The sequence below is a fragment of the Mytilus trossulus genome, chromosome 4 (genome assembly GCF_036588685.1).
Source record: "Mytilus trossulus isolate FHL-02 chromosome 4, PNRI_Mtr1.1.1.hap1, whole genome shotgun sequence".
Lineage (NCBI taxonomy): Eukaryota > Metazoa > Mollusca > Bivalvia > Mytilida > Mytilidae > Mytilus > Mytilus trossulus.
In genome coordinates this window covers 31,756,244-31,773,657 of record NC_086376.1, presented here as the reverse complement: position 1 = coordinate 31,773,657, position 17,414 = coordinate 31,756,244, and the positions used below count along the sequence as shown (strand labels likewise).

Genomic DNA, 17,414 nt, shown 5'->3' with positions numbered 1-17,414 from the left:
TGTGTCTAAAAATTTCGTTAAAACGTATGAAGTCAGTGACGAAATTCCCAGAAAGTAGAAATCCTAATTGTAAAACAAACGAAAGTCTTGTCCTCATGCATTCACTAAACTGTCAATCACATGGAGGCATAACAAAGAGGCGGATTTTAAATCATAGTTTAACATAAAAAAATTCAGATTATACCATAGCCCAAGCTTCGCCTATCCCATGAAGTTGCAAAAAAAAAGTACGTCATTATTCTTTTTAATGGAATACCATATCAGTCTTTATATTAAACCGTGTTTTTTTTCTTCAGAAACCGAACTGTTAAGCAGATTATCACATAAAAACTTCAAAGGTAAAATGTCGTATCATGTTACAATTACATTTATGTATAATCGCTTCTTGATGGTCGTTACGTGGCATGCAGTTGCTACATGTTAACAATTTACACCATTTGGTCTTTGGTGGTTAATTGTTGCATTGCCATTCATACCAAATCTTCTTATAAGTTTATATTGAATCATCAGCTAGTTTCATCTCAAGTACTGACTGTTTGTAGAACGATACTGACGTGTACAACAGTAACAATATGCATAAACACAATTTCTTCATTTGTAAAACATGTAAAAAGATCAATGCAAGCACATGCGTGTCTTAATTCTATTGATACTTTTACTTGTGTGAAAAGTCCTTGATAACCCCCTACGTCATCAGTTGACAGACAGCTGATTTTTGAAAGGTATAGCGGGAACTAATATCGAAACCAAGTTTTAGTTTAAAATAGTATATTCTCTATCAACATGAGGGATTAAAGTATTAAGAAATGTCTACTTCAGCTGCAAGGACTTCCGTTTGTGAACTGACTTGCAAACACGCCTGTTTTCAATCCTCTTATGTTTTCTATGCTTCAGGAAGACTTATAACGTTTTCTGTCATCCCACGAAATATGCACGAATTAAAAAGAATGTACATTTTCAGACTATAAATTAAAATTCTATAATACCCTGCTCGTTAACTGAGAACATCGCATGAAATTACAGAATGTTATATAACATGATACGATAGAATGAATAGCTAATGCAAAATATTATACAAAGTAATAAACAAATTTTAAATGAAATATTTATCAATAGAGATGCGATAATAAAATTTGTACAGACACAGATGACATCTTTTGATATGTATGCACATTCGTTACGCTTGAACAAGTATTAAAAGAATCATTTAAGACGCTAAAGGTAATATCAACCTGAAACCAAGATAATAATTGTTGCACACTATTCACATTTAGAAATCGATTTATGTTGACTAAAAATACAATATAATAATAACTAGGTATTAAGGTGCACGAGGTATGTGTCAACTATATATCAGACATTCTTGTGGTGATACCGTTATATAATTAACAGGTGTTTTGATGTTGAATTTTAAATTAAGATTTCAATCAATTAAGAAAATTTTATGCGATTATTTTGGATGAACTGTTCAGAAACAAACGATATCTGTGAGCAGTGCCGTCTGAACAGGAATTAATACACAGTAAGTACGTTTTTCCTTATTTTATAAATAGTATTTAGTTAGATAAAAACAAAAGACATATTTATTAAAATTCATTTAATGGCGGAAAATTTAATCGTATTATCCTTTATGGTAGAATATTTTGCTTTTATGACAAAAATTGACAATTAAACCGTGCACTATCGACCACTTATAACGCCATCGATTTAACTGTACATGGCGGTGTTATCAACTGAGGCATTTTACAGGTAAATGACAACTTACAAATTATTTATGTATTAAATTCTATATCTATTTTACACTGTTATTGTTGTTATCTTTTAATCAAGATCCATTAAAAATATTTGTCTAAAGAATTTTGGTGAGATTTATTTTTGGTGAATTTGAAATGTCTAAGATTCCTGTTTAACAATAAGCATGCACAATTTGAGATATCTTTAATCAATAAGGTTTTCTCAAAATTGACGATGGATTTCCGGTTATTTTCTGAATTTATAGCAAAGTATATTTTCGTGCTATTTTTCTGAAGTTTTAAACTTTTATCTTATTTGACAATCCTCACATACTTGTACGCTTAAGTCATTTTGTTTCCTTCTATTCGTCAATGTAAATGATTTGAATATTACATAATTTTATCTTTATTACAAAATTACATCCATAAGGGTCAAGCAATAACTAATAGAACGCATACATGTAAAGGAGAACAACTTTATATGATTTAATTTACATTAAACGAACTTGACAGACAAATGCAAAGTAGATATAGGAAGATGTGGTGTGAATGCCAATGCCGGAGACAACTCTCCATCCAAATAACAATTTAAAAAGTAAACCATTATAGGGCAATGTACGGCCTTCAACACGGAGCCTTGGCTCACATAGAACAACAAGCTATCGCTATAAAGGGCCCCCAAATTACTAGTGTGAAACCATTCAAACGTGAAAACCAACGGTCTAATCTATATAAAAAAACGAGAAACACGTATAAATTACATAAACAAACGACAACTACTGTACATCAGATTCCTGACTTAGGACTATATTTACTATAATACATATGTGTATATTTACTTTAATACATATTGCACTTGTATGAGTAGCATGAGCCTAGCTGATGAAGGTATACCGCCCTCAGCTATAAATTAGAAAATGTGGCATGAGTGTACAACTCTATGATGATTTTTTATAAAACAAATATACTCCAATATGTTTAGCAAGTTCAGGATGAGGCTACGGCAAATAATGGGCTTGGATCAAGAACTTGAAATGACGAAACGTTGTCTTCTAGATAAGTAAATCAAATGATATCACACAAAAAGAAAGACATTATAATATTGATTACTAAGTATACAAATTCCCCATTTCTCTTCTCAATTTTAATTTTATTTACATATCTTTCACAATCATTGTAGTTCTCTTGGGATGTTTTTAAGTCTGATAATATATGGGTTCAATTGTCGCTATGTGAAATTATTACAATTTAAATATTAAAGTTTAGATGAGGAATCAAGGAAAATTCTCATTTATACATGTATCTGAAACAAATTATGCTTCATTTTTGTTGATAACGATACAACATGACATGACTATGGGCCTTACTATAATATTATTATTCTGGTTTGAAAAAAATCATGCTTTGAATATTTACAATTATTAAAAAAAAAAATCAAATGCTACCATTACTATTGCTTAACTGTATCAAGGATTTGTATAGTAAGACTGTATGTGGTGTCACTGCCAAAATCTCAAAATAACAAAGTACAAAAGCTAAAGTGATAGTTCTAAAAAGAACCCTATAAATAAGAACTATTAAAGAACCAAAACGATTGAAACCCCTGAAACAGAACTTACATATACCATTACACGTCAAAGTATGTAGTGTCAGTAATCTTATTTGTGTACAAATTATTGATTGATTGTTGGCTACTTGTGGCAAATGTTTCATTATTGCTGAAGGAAGAGAGCAAACTACAAAATTTAACGCATCTCTAAGCACAATATAGGTATGAGGTCTCGTAATATAGTCAGTCTAGGAGTTATGGACTGTCACAGGAAATGAGAGTATTATATTGAATAGGGACAGAAACCATGCAACAGGCTTCATACAGACCGCCCAAAAAGTTATTGCAATAGTTCCTATCATGCAGAAAGCGTGATACTATCTTTACTCGAGACATCGAATTTAACATCTCCGTTCATACCGGATGTGTCTGCGTACTTGTACATCCTTCACATCCAAACGAATACCCAACTTTAGAAATGGTTTTATTGCATGCCGATCGAAAGAAAACCAAATTGTGACCATATTTATATTCCCAGTCACATTTGGGTTGTATACAAAGTAAGACAAAAGTTTCATAGAAATTCTCAACAAGAGGCTGTCACAACGACAGCAAACCGGATTTATTAACATTTATTTGTGTCCTGGCAATATCACAAGAACAATTACTGATGAATGGTGAAAGTAAAAATCGTCAGTATCAAATTTGACCTCCATTTTGTCATCAGAATCAACATATTAAAATTTGAAAAGCTTAGATTGAATGGTTCATGAGTAAATGTAACAACGTAAATGGAAACGCCATTTTACGATCGTTCAAGAACCATAACTCCTGAACGGTAAAAGTCAAAATCGTCATTGTTGAACTTGACCTTTTTTGTCATCAGTAACAACATATAAAATTTCAAAAGCTTTGGTTGAATAGTTCATGAGAAAATGCACGGACACGACTGGAAAAACCATTTTTCAATCTTTCAAGAACCATAACTCCTGAACGATAAAAGTCAAAATCGTCATTATTGAACTTGACCTTCATTTAGTTGTCAGTAACAACAGATTAACATTTTAAAAGCTTTGGTTGAACGGTCCATAAGTTAATGCACGGACAACATTTGATTGCCGACCGCCCGCCCGCCCGTCCGTCTGCCCGCCGTACATCCCCGAATCAATAACCGACATTTTTGTCACAAAAATCCGGTTAAAAAGAATCTTAGAATTGTATGCGAGAGTATTATGCATTAAATTACAAGGGCTATGAATATTTTACGACATTTTGATATTAACATTAACGCTTGGTCCAAAGGACACAATTTCAAGTTCCATGTAAACCTCGAAATCATGATCATATTTTGGATATCTTAATTATAACAAAAAAATAATCACAAATTTGAAGAGTTTTAAATTTCAAATTGAAGTGTCCACAACCGCATTGTAGAACTATTACTGTCTATCTTCCTTCACTCTTGAAAGTAATTTACTGACACATTACTACCATGCTTGAAAAAAAACCAACATCATCGAGTGTTCTTTGACGTGCAGAGCTCATGCCACTCAATACAGGACATTCGACGACATTTGTTCTACTAGGGTATCGGATTTAACATCCCAATTTGTACCGAAGTTGGCTGCGTACATTTTAAAAAACCAATCGGACGTCTCTCCCCCCCCCCCCCCCCCCCACACACACACACAAATTAGGATGTGTTTGATGTCGGAAGAGAGAAGTATAGAGTTAACCTTTCCCGTTTCTTTACCTAAGTCAGCCCTTGTATTTTTTGCAAGAAATATTTAGCACAATTCAAATCTCAAATGGTATGGCGTACTAAATTTTTGATAACTATTTACAAAACTGGGTAGATGCCACTGCTGATGGACGTTTCGTCCCCGAGGGTATCATCAGCCCAGTAGTTAACTTTCGGTGTTGATATGAATATCAATAATGTGGTAATTTTTTTTTTTATAAATTTCCTGTTTATAAAACTTTGAATATTTCGAAAAAGTAAGGATTTCTTATCCTAGGCATAGATTACCTAAGCCGTATTTATCAGAACTTTTTGGAAATTTTAAACCCTCATTGCTCTTCAACTTTTAACTTGTTTGGCTTTATAAATATTTTTATATGAGCGTCACTCATGAGTCTTATGAAGACGAAAGGCGCGTCTGGCGTACAAAATTATAATCCTGGTACCTTTGATAACTATTCCCACTTTCTTTTATTTTATTGACCTCCCACATGTTTCATACATCCTGATACATCTAATTCATTTCATTTAATGAGCTTTCGTATTTCTTCTCGAAAAGTAGATTGGGATGTAAAATCTCTTTGACATTTCATGTCACATATTGAAAATCAATATAATAACGGAATCTGATATATTAAACTAATGATATCTTATCTTTTGCAGGAAAGAAAAGGGTGCAAAAAACTAATGTTTATCTTCTACCGTCCTAAGATCAACATTCAATTTATAAGTGGATTAAAAAGTAGGTGCATGTATGTATAATGAAAGTATATATATTCTTTTATCGTGGGATCATCGAGTTCGTTATCTATTTTATATTCAAGATTTTTATCATTATTGCGGATTTGAGTAAACACATTGGGTAATATTAAGACAACGGACAGTTAGAGCAAAAAAAGAACTTGGCTGATTATTGTTTGCCTTTAAAAAACACCAAACGATTATTATATCTACACATTTAGTATTTTTGTGAGACGTCGTTTTAATGTGTCATGTAATATACATGTATAAGGTCTAAATAGGAGATGTGGTGAAATTGCGGATGAGACAACTTTACTAGACTGGAAGCTCGAAAGAGCCTTTGTTATTTATATCTTTACCGTTGTGGATATTTAACGGTGAACTCTCCAACAAAGAGAACTAGAATAGAATCTATGACAAAAATCTGTATTTTTTTGTTGAATTTGCATTGCTGATTAATTTCTTGTTATGGCAAACTCGAGCTCTCTATATATTTCTTAGTTTTGCCCAAACATAGATCTCGACATGCAGATAATTTTGCTTTATATTTAAGTCTCGATCTACTAGTACATGTATCTGATTATAAACACTGGCACTTAACCCATAACATTGGTATAAATCTTTGTTAAAGGTAAAAATCTCCAGGAAGGAGTCTTCTGAAAATCTGAAGATTTCGGTAGTGTTTTTACTGATGACTGACTGGTCATTTTACTATTAAAAGTGTATCTTTATCTGTTATAAATAATTATTGTAAAACTAATATGCAATAACTTAAACACAATGCAATATGTAAAAATAGTCTTTCAGGGACAATAACTAATAAAAGAAGTCGTCAGACAGTTTTTATAGAAAAAGACAATAGGAGACGACAACGATGATAAAATAAAAGACAAATTATTTCAAACAAAGTCTTATTGACAAACGACATGTTTATCAAACTTTATTGTTGACAGGGAAATACATAAACAAGTATATATGAATAATACTACAAAACAAATCAATAGCGAAGTTTTTATTTCCTTTTGATAACTAAAAAGTCTCACACAAAAGACTTTAAATATACCATAAATACCAAAACCAAATTTGTTACATGATGGACTGTTCAGTATAAAAAAAAGTTAAATAATAAATTTACCGAACTCTGAGGAACATTCATAACGGTAAGTCCCTCATCTAAAGCTCAAACACATCAAACGAATGGATTACAACTGTCACATTCCTGACTTGTACAAGCATTTTCTTATGTAGATGATGGTAGATTGAACCTGGTTTTATAGCTAGCTAAACCTCTCACTTGTATGACAGTCTCATAAATTTCTATTATATTGACAACGATGTGTAAACAAAACAAACAAAAATGATAGGTAAAAATGAAAAAGTTCGGGGTACAGGAGCCAGCATTGTGTTATGATCTTACAGACAACATGAAAACAATGTTTAACACATATTTAACAAAAAGCACAAACAGACACATAGACTTCTTGCAACGTAGTTTGGGATTTAAAAAATCTGTTTGACATTCCATGTCACATATTGAAAATCAATGTAATAAAAGCATATTGGCAAAATGAAAGACAAGAATACAACAATTTACTATAGCACAATGACACAATGACGAGATAGTTCAGCAACATATTTTATTTTACACATGATGTTATTGCAACTAACAAAAGAATTGTGTTTTTTTATAATATCTCTCTCTCTCTCTCTCTCTCTCTCTCTCTCTCTCTCTCTCTCAATTTAAGAATCTCGACAGCTAATTACTGTTTCATTAGTTCAAGTTTATTCCTTCATATAATTTAGTTTAATCGACCGTCTCTACTACTAAACTCATTCATAATCCCGTAGACACTGTGGACGAAACGTTAATATAAAAAATTGTCGACGAGAGTAAAATAATTTCAAAATATGCCTTTAAATGATCAATATTAGTATCAGGGGGAGGGGGACTAAAATACAGATAACATAGTATTGGTAAACAATGAAAATAATAACAAGGTAGAATATATATTTTTTTATCTGTAGAAAAATCCTGAAACATTAAGCATTTATATAGTACTTTTAAATACGGATTATGTCATCACTAAAGCTAAGCAATCAATTTAGATAGATAATAATCATAAGCAATATAGAAGAGAGCTAATGGAATATCACCATTAAAATTTATCTACGTTACTTAATATTATAAATGTTGGGATGAAGACTTCCTGGAGGCATATAAGGGTATGTTATAAGAAAAAGTTAATTTACAAAAATACTAAACTTCGAGGAAAATTTAAAAAGTAAAGTCCCTAATTAAAAGGCAAAATCAAAAGCTCAAACACATCAAATTAATGAATAGCACCTGTCACAAATGTACTAATAAATCATTAAGGTACATATGTTTTTTAAAACTTGCTATTTTTAAGGAAATCTAGACAAACGATCCTCACATTATATACACATGAGAACCTTCCATTGGTTAAAAAACGAGTCATTTGATTTTGTCATATGCTTTAGTTTAAACATATTTATTTAGAGTGGATTGGGAAACAAGTTTTGCAACTTATATTAATCCCTTTCCACTTTGCGGGTGCGAGTGCTGCCTTGTAGCGGCATTAGCCTACTCTTTTTCGAAATCTACAAGGGTGTCTTTAACGTGCAAGAGATATGTCTCTCTCTTAACACGGGTCAGCCATTTATAGTCCCCTTCCGACGGACTATCATCGTTTCCTCAAGACCATACTCGCAAATGGTGTTAAGGGAGAGCCGACAATTGAGTTCCTGAAATTTTCATCCCAAACGGGAATCGAACCAGGAACCTTTGTGTTAGTAGTCCGATGCACTAACCACTACACCACGGCTGTCATAATTTTATGCTTTCCTTCGAAAGAAAGAAAAAAAACCTTTGTGTCAGCAGCCCAAGGTTTAAGTTTTCTTTTAGATTTTTTGCGTTATTCGTGTACTTTGAGCAAACTATTGTAATATTAAACAATGCAAATCATATCCACCTGATAATTGAAACCGACAGTATATCATAAATATGAATAATAAAACAATATAAAGATTCTACCACTACAACACATGTGTTAGGATATTTCTAGAAGTACACTCGAGACAGTTAAATTAGTTGAAAGCGGAGGAATATCTAATACACAAGCTATATTGGTGCTCTAGAATAATTTTTATCCTCCCTTTCCAAAGATTTTCAGGAAAATGTGTTCTTTATATGCTTCAGACATGGTCGTCTTTATTTAGTGACATCACAATAGAAAAATATAGAAGAAACCAAAAATATTTGACGTCATATCAACCAATTTTTGACCAATCAATTACCGAGAACAGAGATTTCACTCATCAGATCGATTCAAAGCAGATAACACACAACAAAAACACCGACCGGACCTGTCAGGGTATATATTTTCTTATAAATCTCTCACAGCACTCAAGACTTTGACAGTACAACTTACAATCCAAGTCCAATAAGATCGCAGCCGAATGATCTTTCCTACGGTGAATGCCAAAACTCAAAACCTCAGTGTTAACGTGCTTGTGATTGAGATAAACTTCTGAGATCATTTGGAATCTGATGCCCCAAAATTGATTAGAATATGTAAGTAATACATCGGTGTAGTAAGAAAAAACAGAAATCTAATATTGTTGTAAATTTATTTTCAGATGAGGTATAGTCGATGTGAAACAGTTTAAATATCAACACATAAAATGTAAGACGATAAACGGCATGTAATGCTAGGCCAATCATAAACAAAGTGTTCAAATGGAGGAAATCATTCGATCAGACAGTCGTAGAAATCGAGACCTCCTCGAGGTCGTGATACAAAAGAATGAAGAGAAAAGTGGAGATGACAGCCGTAATCGTCTTCCCGGTCTGTTATTGACTGCTACGGATGAAATGAGTGAACCCCCTAGCTTTGCATCTAAAAGGAGTGGCGATATCTCAAAAGATCGATTCAGTAATATTGAAGTCGAGGACATCAAAAATAATCAAAGTTTTTCCTATATTCATAAAATGATAAACAGTCTTGGAATTCTCTGCATTGCCAATTTGGTGCTGTGCGGTTTAACACTACAGGTTATACTCAATATTACTGAAAATGATGTCGGTCATCCTAAAAACACTTCACTTTTATCATCATCCAAATCATATGCTGATCTCCTGGAAGTGACGTCAGCTTTTGCGACGTTTGTGTTCGCGCTTGATATGTGTTCTATGATGATTTGTTGTATGCAATTTTTCTTTGCATCTAAAATACTCACTGTCCAAAATGGGAAGGAAAGGTAATTACAATTGTGTTTATATTGGTTTAAGTAATTTCTAGTTTTATATTTGTATCATATGAAAAAGCACTCAAAAATTATAGGTCACTGTATGGCCTTCAAAACTCAGGAAAATCCAGACGGCATATTAGTCCGGCGGCTTTGTGAAAAATTGTGCACATCCTGTTACAAGCATGAAATTTGGCAAAGACCTTCCTCAACTATTACTGTTTTATTTCAGATAGGGAGGCATTTGAAAAAAATGTCTCACTTCCGGTAAAATCCAAAATGGCGGACGTCATACTTAAATCAGCCCAATATCGAAGGCTAGCGTGTAAAAATGTGTTATTATCATGCTACTATCATAATATTTAGTACAGACTTTTGTTTTTTACTACTTATGGATAAATTAAATAGATAAGATCTCTTCAGAAACCCCACTTCCGGTTAAAATCCCACATGGCGGACATTATACTTAAATAAGCTCATTTTTTAGGGAGGGTAATTGAAATGTGATTAAACGTATTGCTACTATCATTACATTGTGTAGGAAACTTTCTTTGGTGCTTCTGATGGCTAGAATGTACAAGACATATGTCTTAAAAACCCTTACTTCCGGTAATAACCAAAATGGGGGACATAGAAATATCTTTTTTTTATTCAAATTTCAACTTTTTTCAAAATGTAAAGAAAATCATTTTATGTTGTCTTGGTCATTAAACTTTTGACTTTAAGTTATCCCCAAAACCACTTATTCTAGCATATTGTAAATGTTTAGATATAAAGTTGACACTTCCGGTAAAAATATGACTTAAATTTCAAAGATGAGTCCTCAATCTATTTCTTCGATGTAGAGTTTTGGATAGATTGATTAAAACAAAACGAAATCACTATAGTATTAAAAAATATTTAAAATTACTACTATTTGGCAAAGAATACATGTTTATTCACAGTCACCATGACATGCTCACATCACAGTGCACGGAATACCCGGTTTTCCACATTAAAAATGACCGCGGCATCCTTTCTGAAAAAATGATGAGGTCTCAGATTTTTTTTTTTTTAAAAGGAACCCTCTTTGTCCCTTCGCGATCCATTAATGACTAGACTAGGTAGCATAAGAGTCAATCCCAAACTCGTCTCACTAAACACCTTTATTAGTATATTGCACGTTTTACATGCTCGAAAAGACGAGGCCAAGTCGTGGGAATAGCCTCATTTTGTGCAAAAATTGACATTTTGTGCAAAAATTGACTTTCTTGCTTCGTTAATCATGTTAGCTCCATCTGATAAAATTGTGCGATCTTACAGTAAAACCCCGGTGAGTTAGGCTGATCAATCATCATTCTTTATGTTAAAGTCACATCTTCTAATACCATCAATGTCTCCCGCACAGTCTTTTTTTTCCTTTTAAAGCAAAGAGAGAACCGTATCACAACCGGTAAAGGTATGGGTCAGAAATAAGTGTGTGTGTGATCACTCATTGCCTAATGCATTTGAAAGGCCATTGATAGATATTAATCCAAAGATTTTTGCCTCCCAAAACACAATCCATAGTTTGTCTGCCCCTATGTCACGGAATAGCGAAATAGTATTGACAGCATCATCAGTGACTGTTAATCATGACTCGTTGAAGTTCGTGTTTCACTGCATCAGACACATGCACCATGATTTAAGTGTCAGTCTCGTTATGTGAACATGGTGCTACACTTAAAATACATCACGTGGTGGATAAGATAGAATATCCTGAGCATGTGTTGCTACAACTACCATACTCACCAAAGACTTCATCCACTCTTGTTACAGTTGCAAGGTATTTTATTAAGGTAAGGACATAATACCCAATCATCATCTTCGTTCGGAAACACTTTTAACTGTAACAGCAGTGGATGTAGTGTCGGATGTGAACATAGGCAATACTGGTAGTTTGAAAGCTGCTAAAAGAAGCAAGAGCAACATTTAGGGGAAAGGGAATACACTGACGAATCCAGGATAAAAAAACATCCTCAAAATTGGCAAAGTTTTCTGAGAGATGACGACAGTAAGAAAGAACTTTTAAGTTTTCATTCACAGCAGCTTGCTCAATACAATTTTGAGTACAAGGTTGTTGAAGCAACAAATGCTCAGGATGTTCAGTGTTATCCAACACTTGATGATGTTTCAAGTTTAGCACCATGTTTACACGAAGAGGCTGACACTAGAATCAAGATCGATGTGTCTGATGCGGTGAAACACAGACTTAAATGAGTCATGACTCAAACAGATACTGATGTCATTGCTGTTTCGCTATTCCGTGACATAGGGGCAGACAAACTTTGGTTTGCATTTGGAAGGGAAAAAGTATTAGATATATATCAATCAATGACCTTTCAAATGCACTAGGCATTAAAAGATAACACGTTTGCTGGAAAAAGGAACTGCGCTGGTGACATTAATGGAGTTTGAAGATGTGACTATAGCATTTAGAATGATGATTGACAAGCCAACATCACAATATGGATTTGATGTCATTGATAACGATACGTGGTTTTATTGTAAGATCGAAAAAAAATAGAAACAGATTTGGTTAACAAGGCAAGAAAATATGTGTTTTTGGAATTTAACGATGTGAGAAACAATACCGCAGTCTTTGTAAATGTTGGAAACCAGCTATCCGATTGTGAATTGCGGCCTAACGAGTATGCTGATTGGGTATTATGTCCTTACCTTAATAAAATACATTGAAACTGAAATACGAGTGGATGAAGTCTTGGATGCGTATGGTAGTTATAGCAACAAATGGTCAGGATATTCTATTTTATCCACCATGTGAAGTATTTCAAGTTCAGCACCAAGTTCACATTTAGAGACAGACACTAAAATCATGGTGCATGTGTCTGATGCAGTCAAACACGAACTTAAACGAGTCATGATTCGAACATTCGTTAATGATGATGCTGTCATTACTGTTTCGCTATTCTGTCACATAGGGGTAGACGAACTATGAATTGTGTTTGGGAGGGCAAAAGACTTTGGATGAATATCTATCAATGGCCTTTCAAATGCACTAGGCAATGAGTGATTTAATCAGACTAAATCACCGGGGTTTTACTGTAATATCGCACAAACAGATGGGTATAACATTGTTAACGAAGCAAGAAAATAACTATTTGCGCAAAAGGGAAGGCTTTTTGATGCTGTCTCTCAACTTGGTCATGTCTTTTCCAGCATGTAAATCATGCAGTATACTGAAGTAGGTGTTTAGTGAGACGAGATTGGAATTGGCTCTTATGCTACCCACTCAAGGTGAGGACAAAGAGGATAGCTTTTTAAAAACTCTTTTTGAGACCTCATCATTTTGTCATAAGCTTGTACATTGTGGATGTAAGAAAGGATACCGCGGTTATTTTAATGTTGAAAATCGGGTATCCCGTGCACTGCGATGTGTGCATGTCATGGTGACTGTGAATAAAAATGTATTCTTGGCCAAATAGTAGTAACTTTAAATATTTTTTAGTATAATGGTGATTTTATTTCGTTTTAATCAATCTATCCAAAACTCTACATCGAAGAAATAGATTGAGGACTCATCTTTGAAATTTACGTCATATTTTTACCGGAAGTGTCAACCTTATATCTAAGCATTTACAACATGCTAGAATAAGTGGTTTTGGGGATAACTTTAAGCTAAAAGTTTAATGACCAGCACAAAAAAAAATCATTTTCTTTACATTTTGAAAAAAGTTGAAACTTTGAATAAAAAAATGATATTTCTATGTCCGCCATTTTTGGATATTTAAAGAAGTAAGAATTTTGAAGACATATGTCTTATACATTGTATTTATCAGAAGCACCAAAGAAAGAATCCTTCACAATGTAATGATAGTAGCAATACGTTAAAACACATTTCAATTACCCTCCCTAAAAAATAAGCTTATTTAAGTACAATGTCCGCCATGTTGGATTTTAACCGGAAGTGGGGTTTCTGAAGACATCTTATCTATTTAATTTATCCAAAAGTTGTAAAAAAACAAAGGTCTGTACCAATTATTATGATAGTAGCATGATAATAACACATTTTTACACGCTAGCCTTCGATATTGGGCTGATTTAAGTATGACGTCCGCCATTTTGGATTTTACCGGAAGTGAGACATTTTTTTCAAATGCCTCCCTATCTGAAATGAAAGAGTAATAGTTGAGGAAGGTCTTTGCCAAATTTTATGCTTGTAACAGGATGTGCACAATTTGTCTGAAATATGCTTGTAGCCGCCGGACTATATATATATATTCATGTTAAAAAGAATTAATAAACGAAATGCAAATATGTATTGATATACATCAACCAACGACAAACACTGAATTACATGTTATCGACTCGAGGTAGGAACATACAGAATGTGGCGGAATTAAACATGTTCTAGTACTTTAGTAGGCGTCAAACTCTTCCCCTCACATTAGACAGCAGTGTAAACCACAGTACACTTATACAAGATGGACAAACGATACCAGAGGGACATTCAAACTCATAGATCGAAAATAAACTGACGACGACATGGCTATGAAAAAGATAAACGGACAAACAATAGTACACAAGACACAACATAGAAAGCTAAATAATAAGCAACAAGAACCCCACTAAAACTGGGGGTGATCTAAGTGCTCTGAAAGGGTAAGCAGATCCTACTCCACGTGTGGTACCCGTCGTGTTGCTCATGTTATTACAAACCCGGTAAATAGATTGTTCGGTTACATTTGTGAAATTGAACGGGACTGTAGTTACGACATTAGGAATATATCCGATATCAACTGTGCGACGAATATTACATAATGGCCAGTCTTGATAACGTCCGTAAAATTTACGAAGGGATGATTTCAACTTCACCATTTGTAACTTTTGGTTTAATAGCTTCATTGAGAGCAGCAGTATATGAAAATCAGTTGAAAAGGGCTTAACTCATCAGATCGAGAAAAAGCTGAAAAACAAGTAACAAAATTACAGACCGGACGTGGCAGAGTAGAAGACTGGGAAGTCATACGTACGACACTTAAAACTGATATCTACAAACAACACACGTTCCTAAAAAATGTCTTTACAAAATGGTGTAAATAAATTTAACTAAAAGTATTGCACAAATAGTTATTTCAGAAAAGAAATATTGTATTTAAAATTTCAGTAAACATAATTTTAGTATCGTATTTTATCATATTGCGTTTGAAATGTATTACCGAGCATCATCGATCGAATGTCCGATATCTCTCATAAAATGATCAAAACTAAAATCTACATCTCTTTTCAGGGCAGCTAAATATTTAACAGATTGTTCCAGTAGTCGTTTTGTTGCCATTTTAGGTTTCTTTATATCCGTCCCAGCTTTTCTGATTAGTAAGTTTAATATCGTTACTGAACTATTATATACATATATAAAGACACATAACTACCCTCAATATCAGCTCAACAATGTTAAATCTGCAAATGTACCGGTTGCAAATGTGCAGAAGAAAATTATATTCTTCCTTCGCCGGGATTCATACTCGTGCTGTTGGGAACAACACCACCTGCAATGTGTCCAGTGATCTAGTCCGATCGGCCATTTAGACTGAAGAAATGCGTATTTACAGAACTAAAAATTTGAATAGTATCGAATATGTTTTATAATATAACGAATAGACATACATTATTGACCCATTAATTCATGAATGTTAGATATAAGCCAAAAAATTAAACGATAATCCAGACGCCGACGGTGTGTTCAGTAATTATTCCCAAAACATCACAGAAACTAATCTCAACAACAATATATTCAAGTAATGTAATTATTACACATTTCACCAGTTAAAATATGGTCATAAAAAATTATGCTGTTTAACACGTCCTGAATTATTCTAAATAGTTTGACAAGTGTTTCAGGCCTTTATCAGTTATGTCCGATACCACTGATATAATGCAAAACAAAAACATTCGTACGGTCAAAATGCACGAAAAGACATGGCAAATTGAAATCAGTACCCAATTATCAACATGCTATTTATTTATAGTGTGAACTGACTATATCATAGCTACATGTTTATATTGCTTCTAAGCGAGACCACTCTGGTTTAAATAATGTTCTATCTGTTTCAGCAATGATGTGTTATGTACTTATGAAAATGAGAACGACTCCGGCAATCACAGCTGCCGTTATTTTATCTATTGGAGTAGTGTTGTGTGGACTGAGTATATTTCAAAACGTTTACCATTGGCAGGATGAAATAACAAGAGCTAATGATGGACTTCCAGTCTATGAGGAGTCAAAAATACATACGAATAATCAAAGACCAAAACATGAATTGAATACTTTAGTATAATAAATTTCGAGTTTTACTTTTAGAGTTGTTGAACTAAACGATAAAACAAGCGTACTGTAACTTGCTAAAACATTAAAGTAAAGTCTTCAATGAAAAAAACCCAACTTGTGCTACAGTTCAACGCATTTACAAGGACAATAATCCGTAATTAGTTGGTAAATTTTAAATTGTTTTGATACCGTTAACTAACTAAACTTTATGTAAAAAACATTTATATGAGGTATGCTTATGAAAAGGTATCGATATGCTATCTTCTACTTTGGCATCCGTCGTCGTTTAATTTTATCAATATCTTCTCCTCTGAAACTATCAACCAAAATGTAATCAAATTTAAATAAAATTATTATTTATCCAGATTTTAAAAAATATTTTCGATGACTTTGCCCGCCAACCAACAGAGCCGTCATGGCTAAAATTAGAACATAAAGATAAAATGCAAGTTGTGTCTACTAACTTGAATACCGATATATACATAGCGGAAATATGACAGGAGGAAAACTGTTCACAATGTTGAGATCTACATATTTACCATGAACTATGCTACACATAGGAACAAGTGACCAGTTTGCTGGAGTTTCTTATTGACAACATATTTGTAGCATTTTCAGGTAGGCCATTTCAACAAATAGTCGGAATTTCTATAGGAACGAACTGTGCGCCTATCATTGTCAACCATTTGTTGTTTTATCATATGAGCACCTCCGACAATTGTTAAAACAAAATGATCAAAGAAGCTAGATCATTTAATGTCACATGCATTCAAGATGTTCTTTCCATTTGCAATCCAAACTACTCTGACTCCTCCAAAACTAGAAATTAAGGAAACAATAGGCATGGCTTCCTCTGCCTAATTGATAAACTGATACCTCGAATTTGACCAAATCAGAAACGAGATATTAAATTTTAAAATCATATATAATGTATTCCCTCCTTCTTAACAGCAATATACTAACTTCACTTGCATATGAGATATAGGTCTCCAAACTCATTCGATTTCAAGATCCTGCAGCTGCTTCTCATATTTTATAAAACGTCACCAGTGTCTGAGCAGAAAGTTCTTGAATCAG

The 17,414-nt window shown here is 33.4% G+C and overlaps 1 protein-coding gene across 3 annotated transcripts; it reads left to right on the top strand.

Moving 5' to 3' along the window:
- The first annotated feature begins 1,238 nt into the window (after positions 1-1,238).
- LOC134715114 (uncharacterized) lies at positions 1,239-16,369 on the top strand. Of its 3 annotated transcripts, none has more exons than XM_063577041.1 (5): positions 1,239-1,522; positions 5,687-5,765; positions 9,422-10,042; positions 15,300-15,385; positions 16,124-16,369. In XM_063577041.1, exons 3-5 carry the CDS (start codon positions 9,522-9,524, stop codon positions 16,345-16,347), a joined length of 831 nt encoding a protein of 276 aa, XP_063433111.1. In that variant the 5' UTR covers positions 1,239-1,522; positions 5,687-5,765; positions 9,422-9,521; the 3' UTR covers positions 16,348-16,369. The 3 variants fall into 3 exon arrangements, with proteins under 3 accessions (XP_063433111.1, XP_063433112.1, XP_063433113.1); XM_063577042.1 differs by having other exon boundaries at positions 1,239-1,526; XM_063577043.1 differs by lacking the exon at positions 1,239-1,522 and adding an exon at positions 1,684-1,749.
- Positions 16,370-17,414: the final 1,045 nt, after the last annotated feature.

What these genes read in the sequence shown, in the direction of transcription:
- LOC134715114 (XM_063577041.1), top strand. Translation starts at nt 9,522, where the DNA reads ATGGAGGAAATCATTCGATCAGACAGTCGTAGAAATCGAGACCTCCTC. An exon ending in GTCCAAAATGGGAAGGAAAG is followed by an intron (nt 10,043 to 15,299) that starts GTAATTACAATT and finishes ATCTCTTTTCAG; the next exon opens with GGCAGCTAAATATTTAACAG. An exon ending in CGTCCCAGCTTTTCTGATTA is followed by an intron (nt 15,386 to 16,123) that starts GTAAGTTTAATA and finishes TATCTGTTTCAG; the next exon opens with CAATGATGTGTTATGTACTT.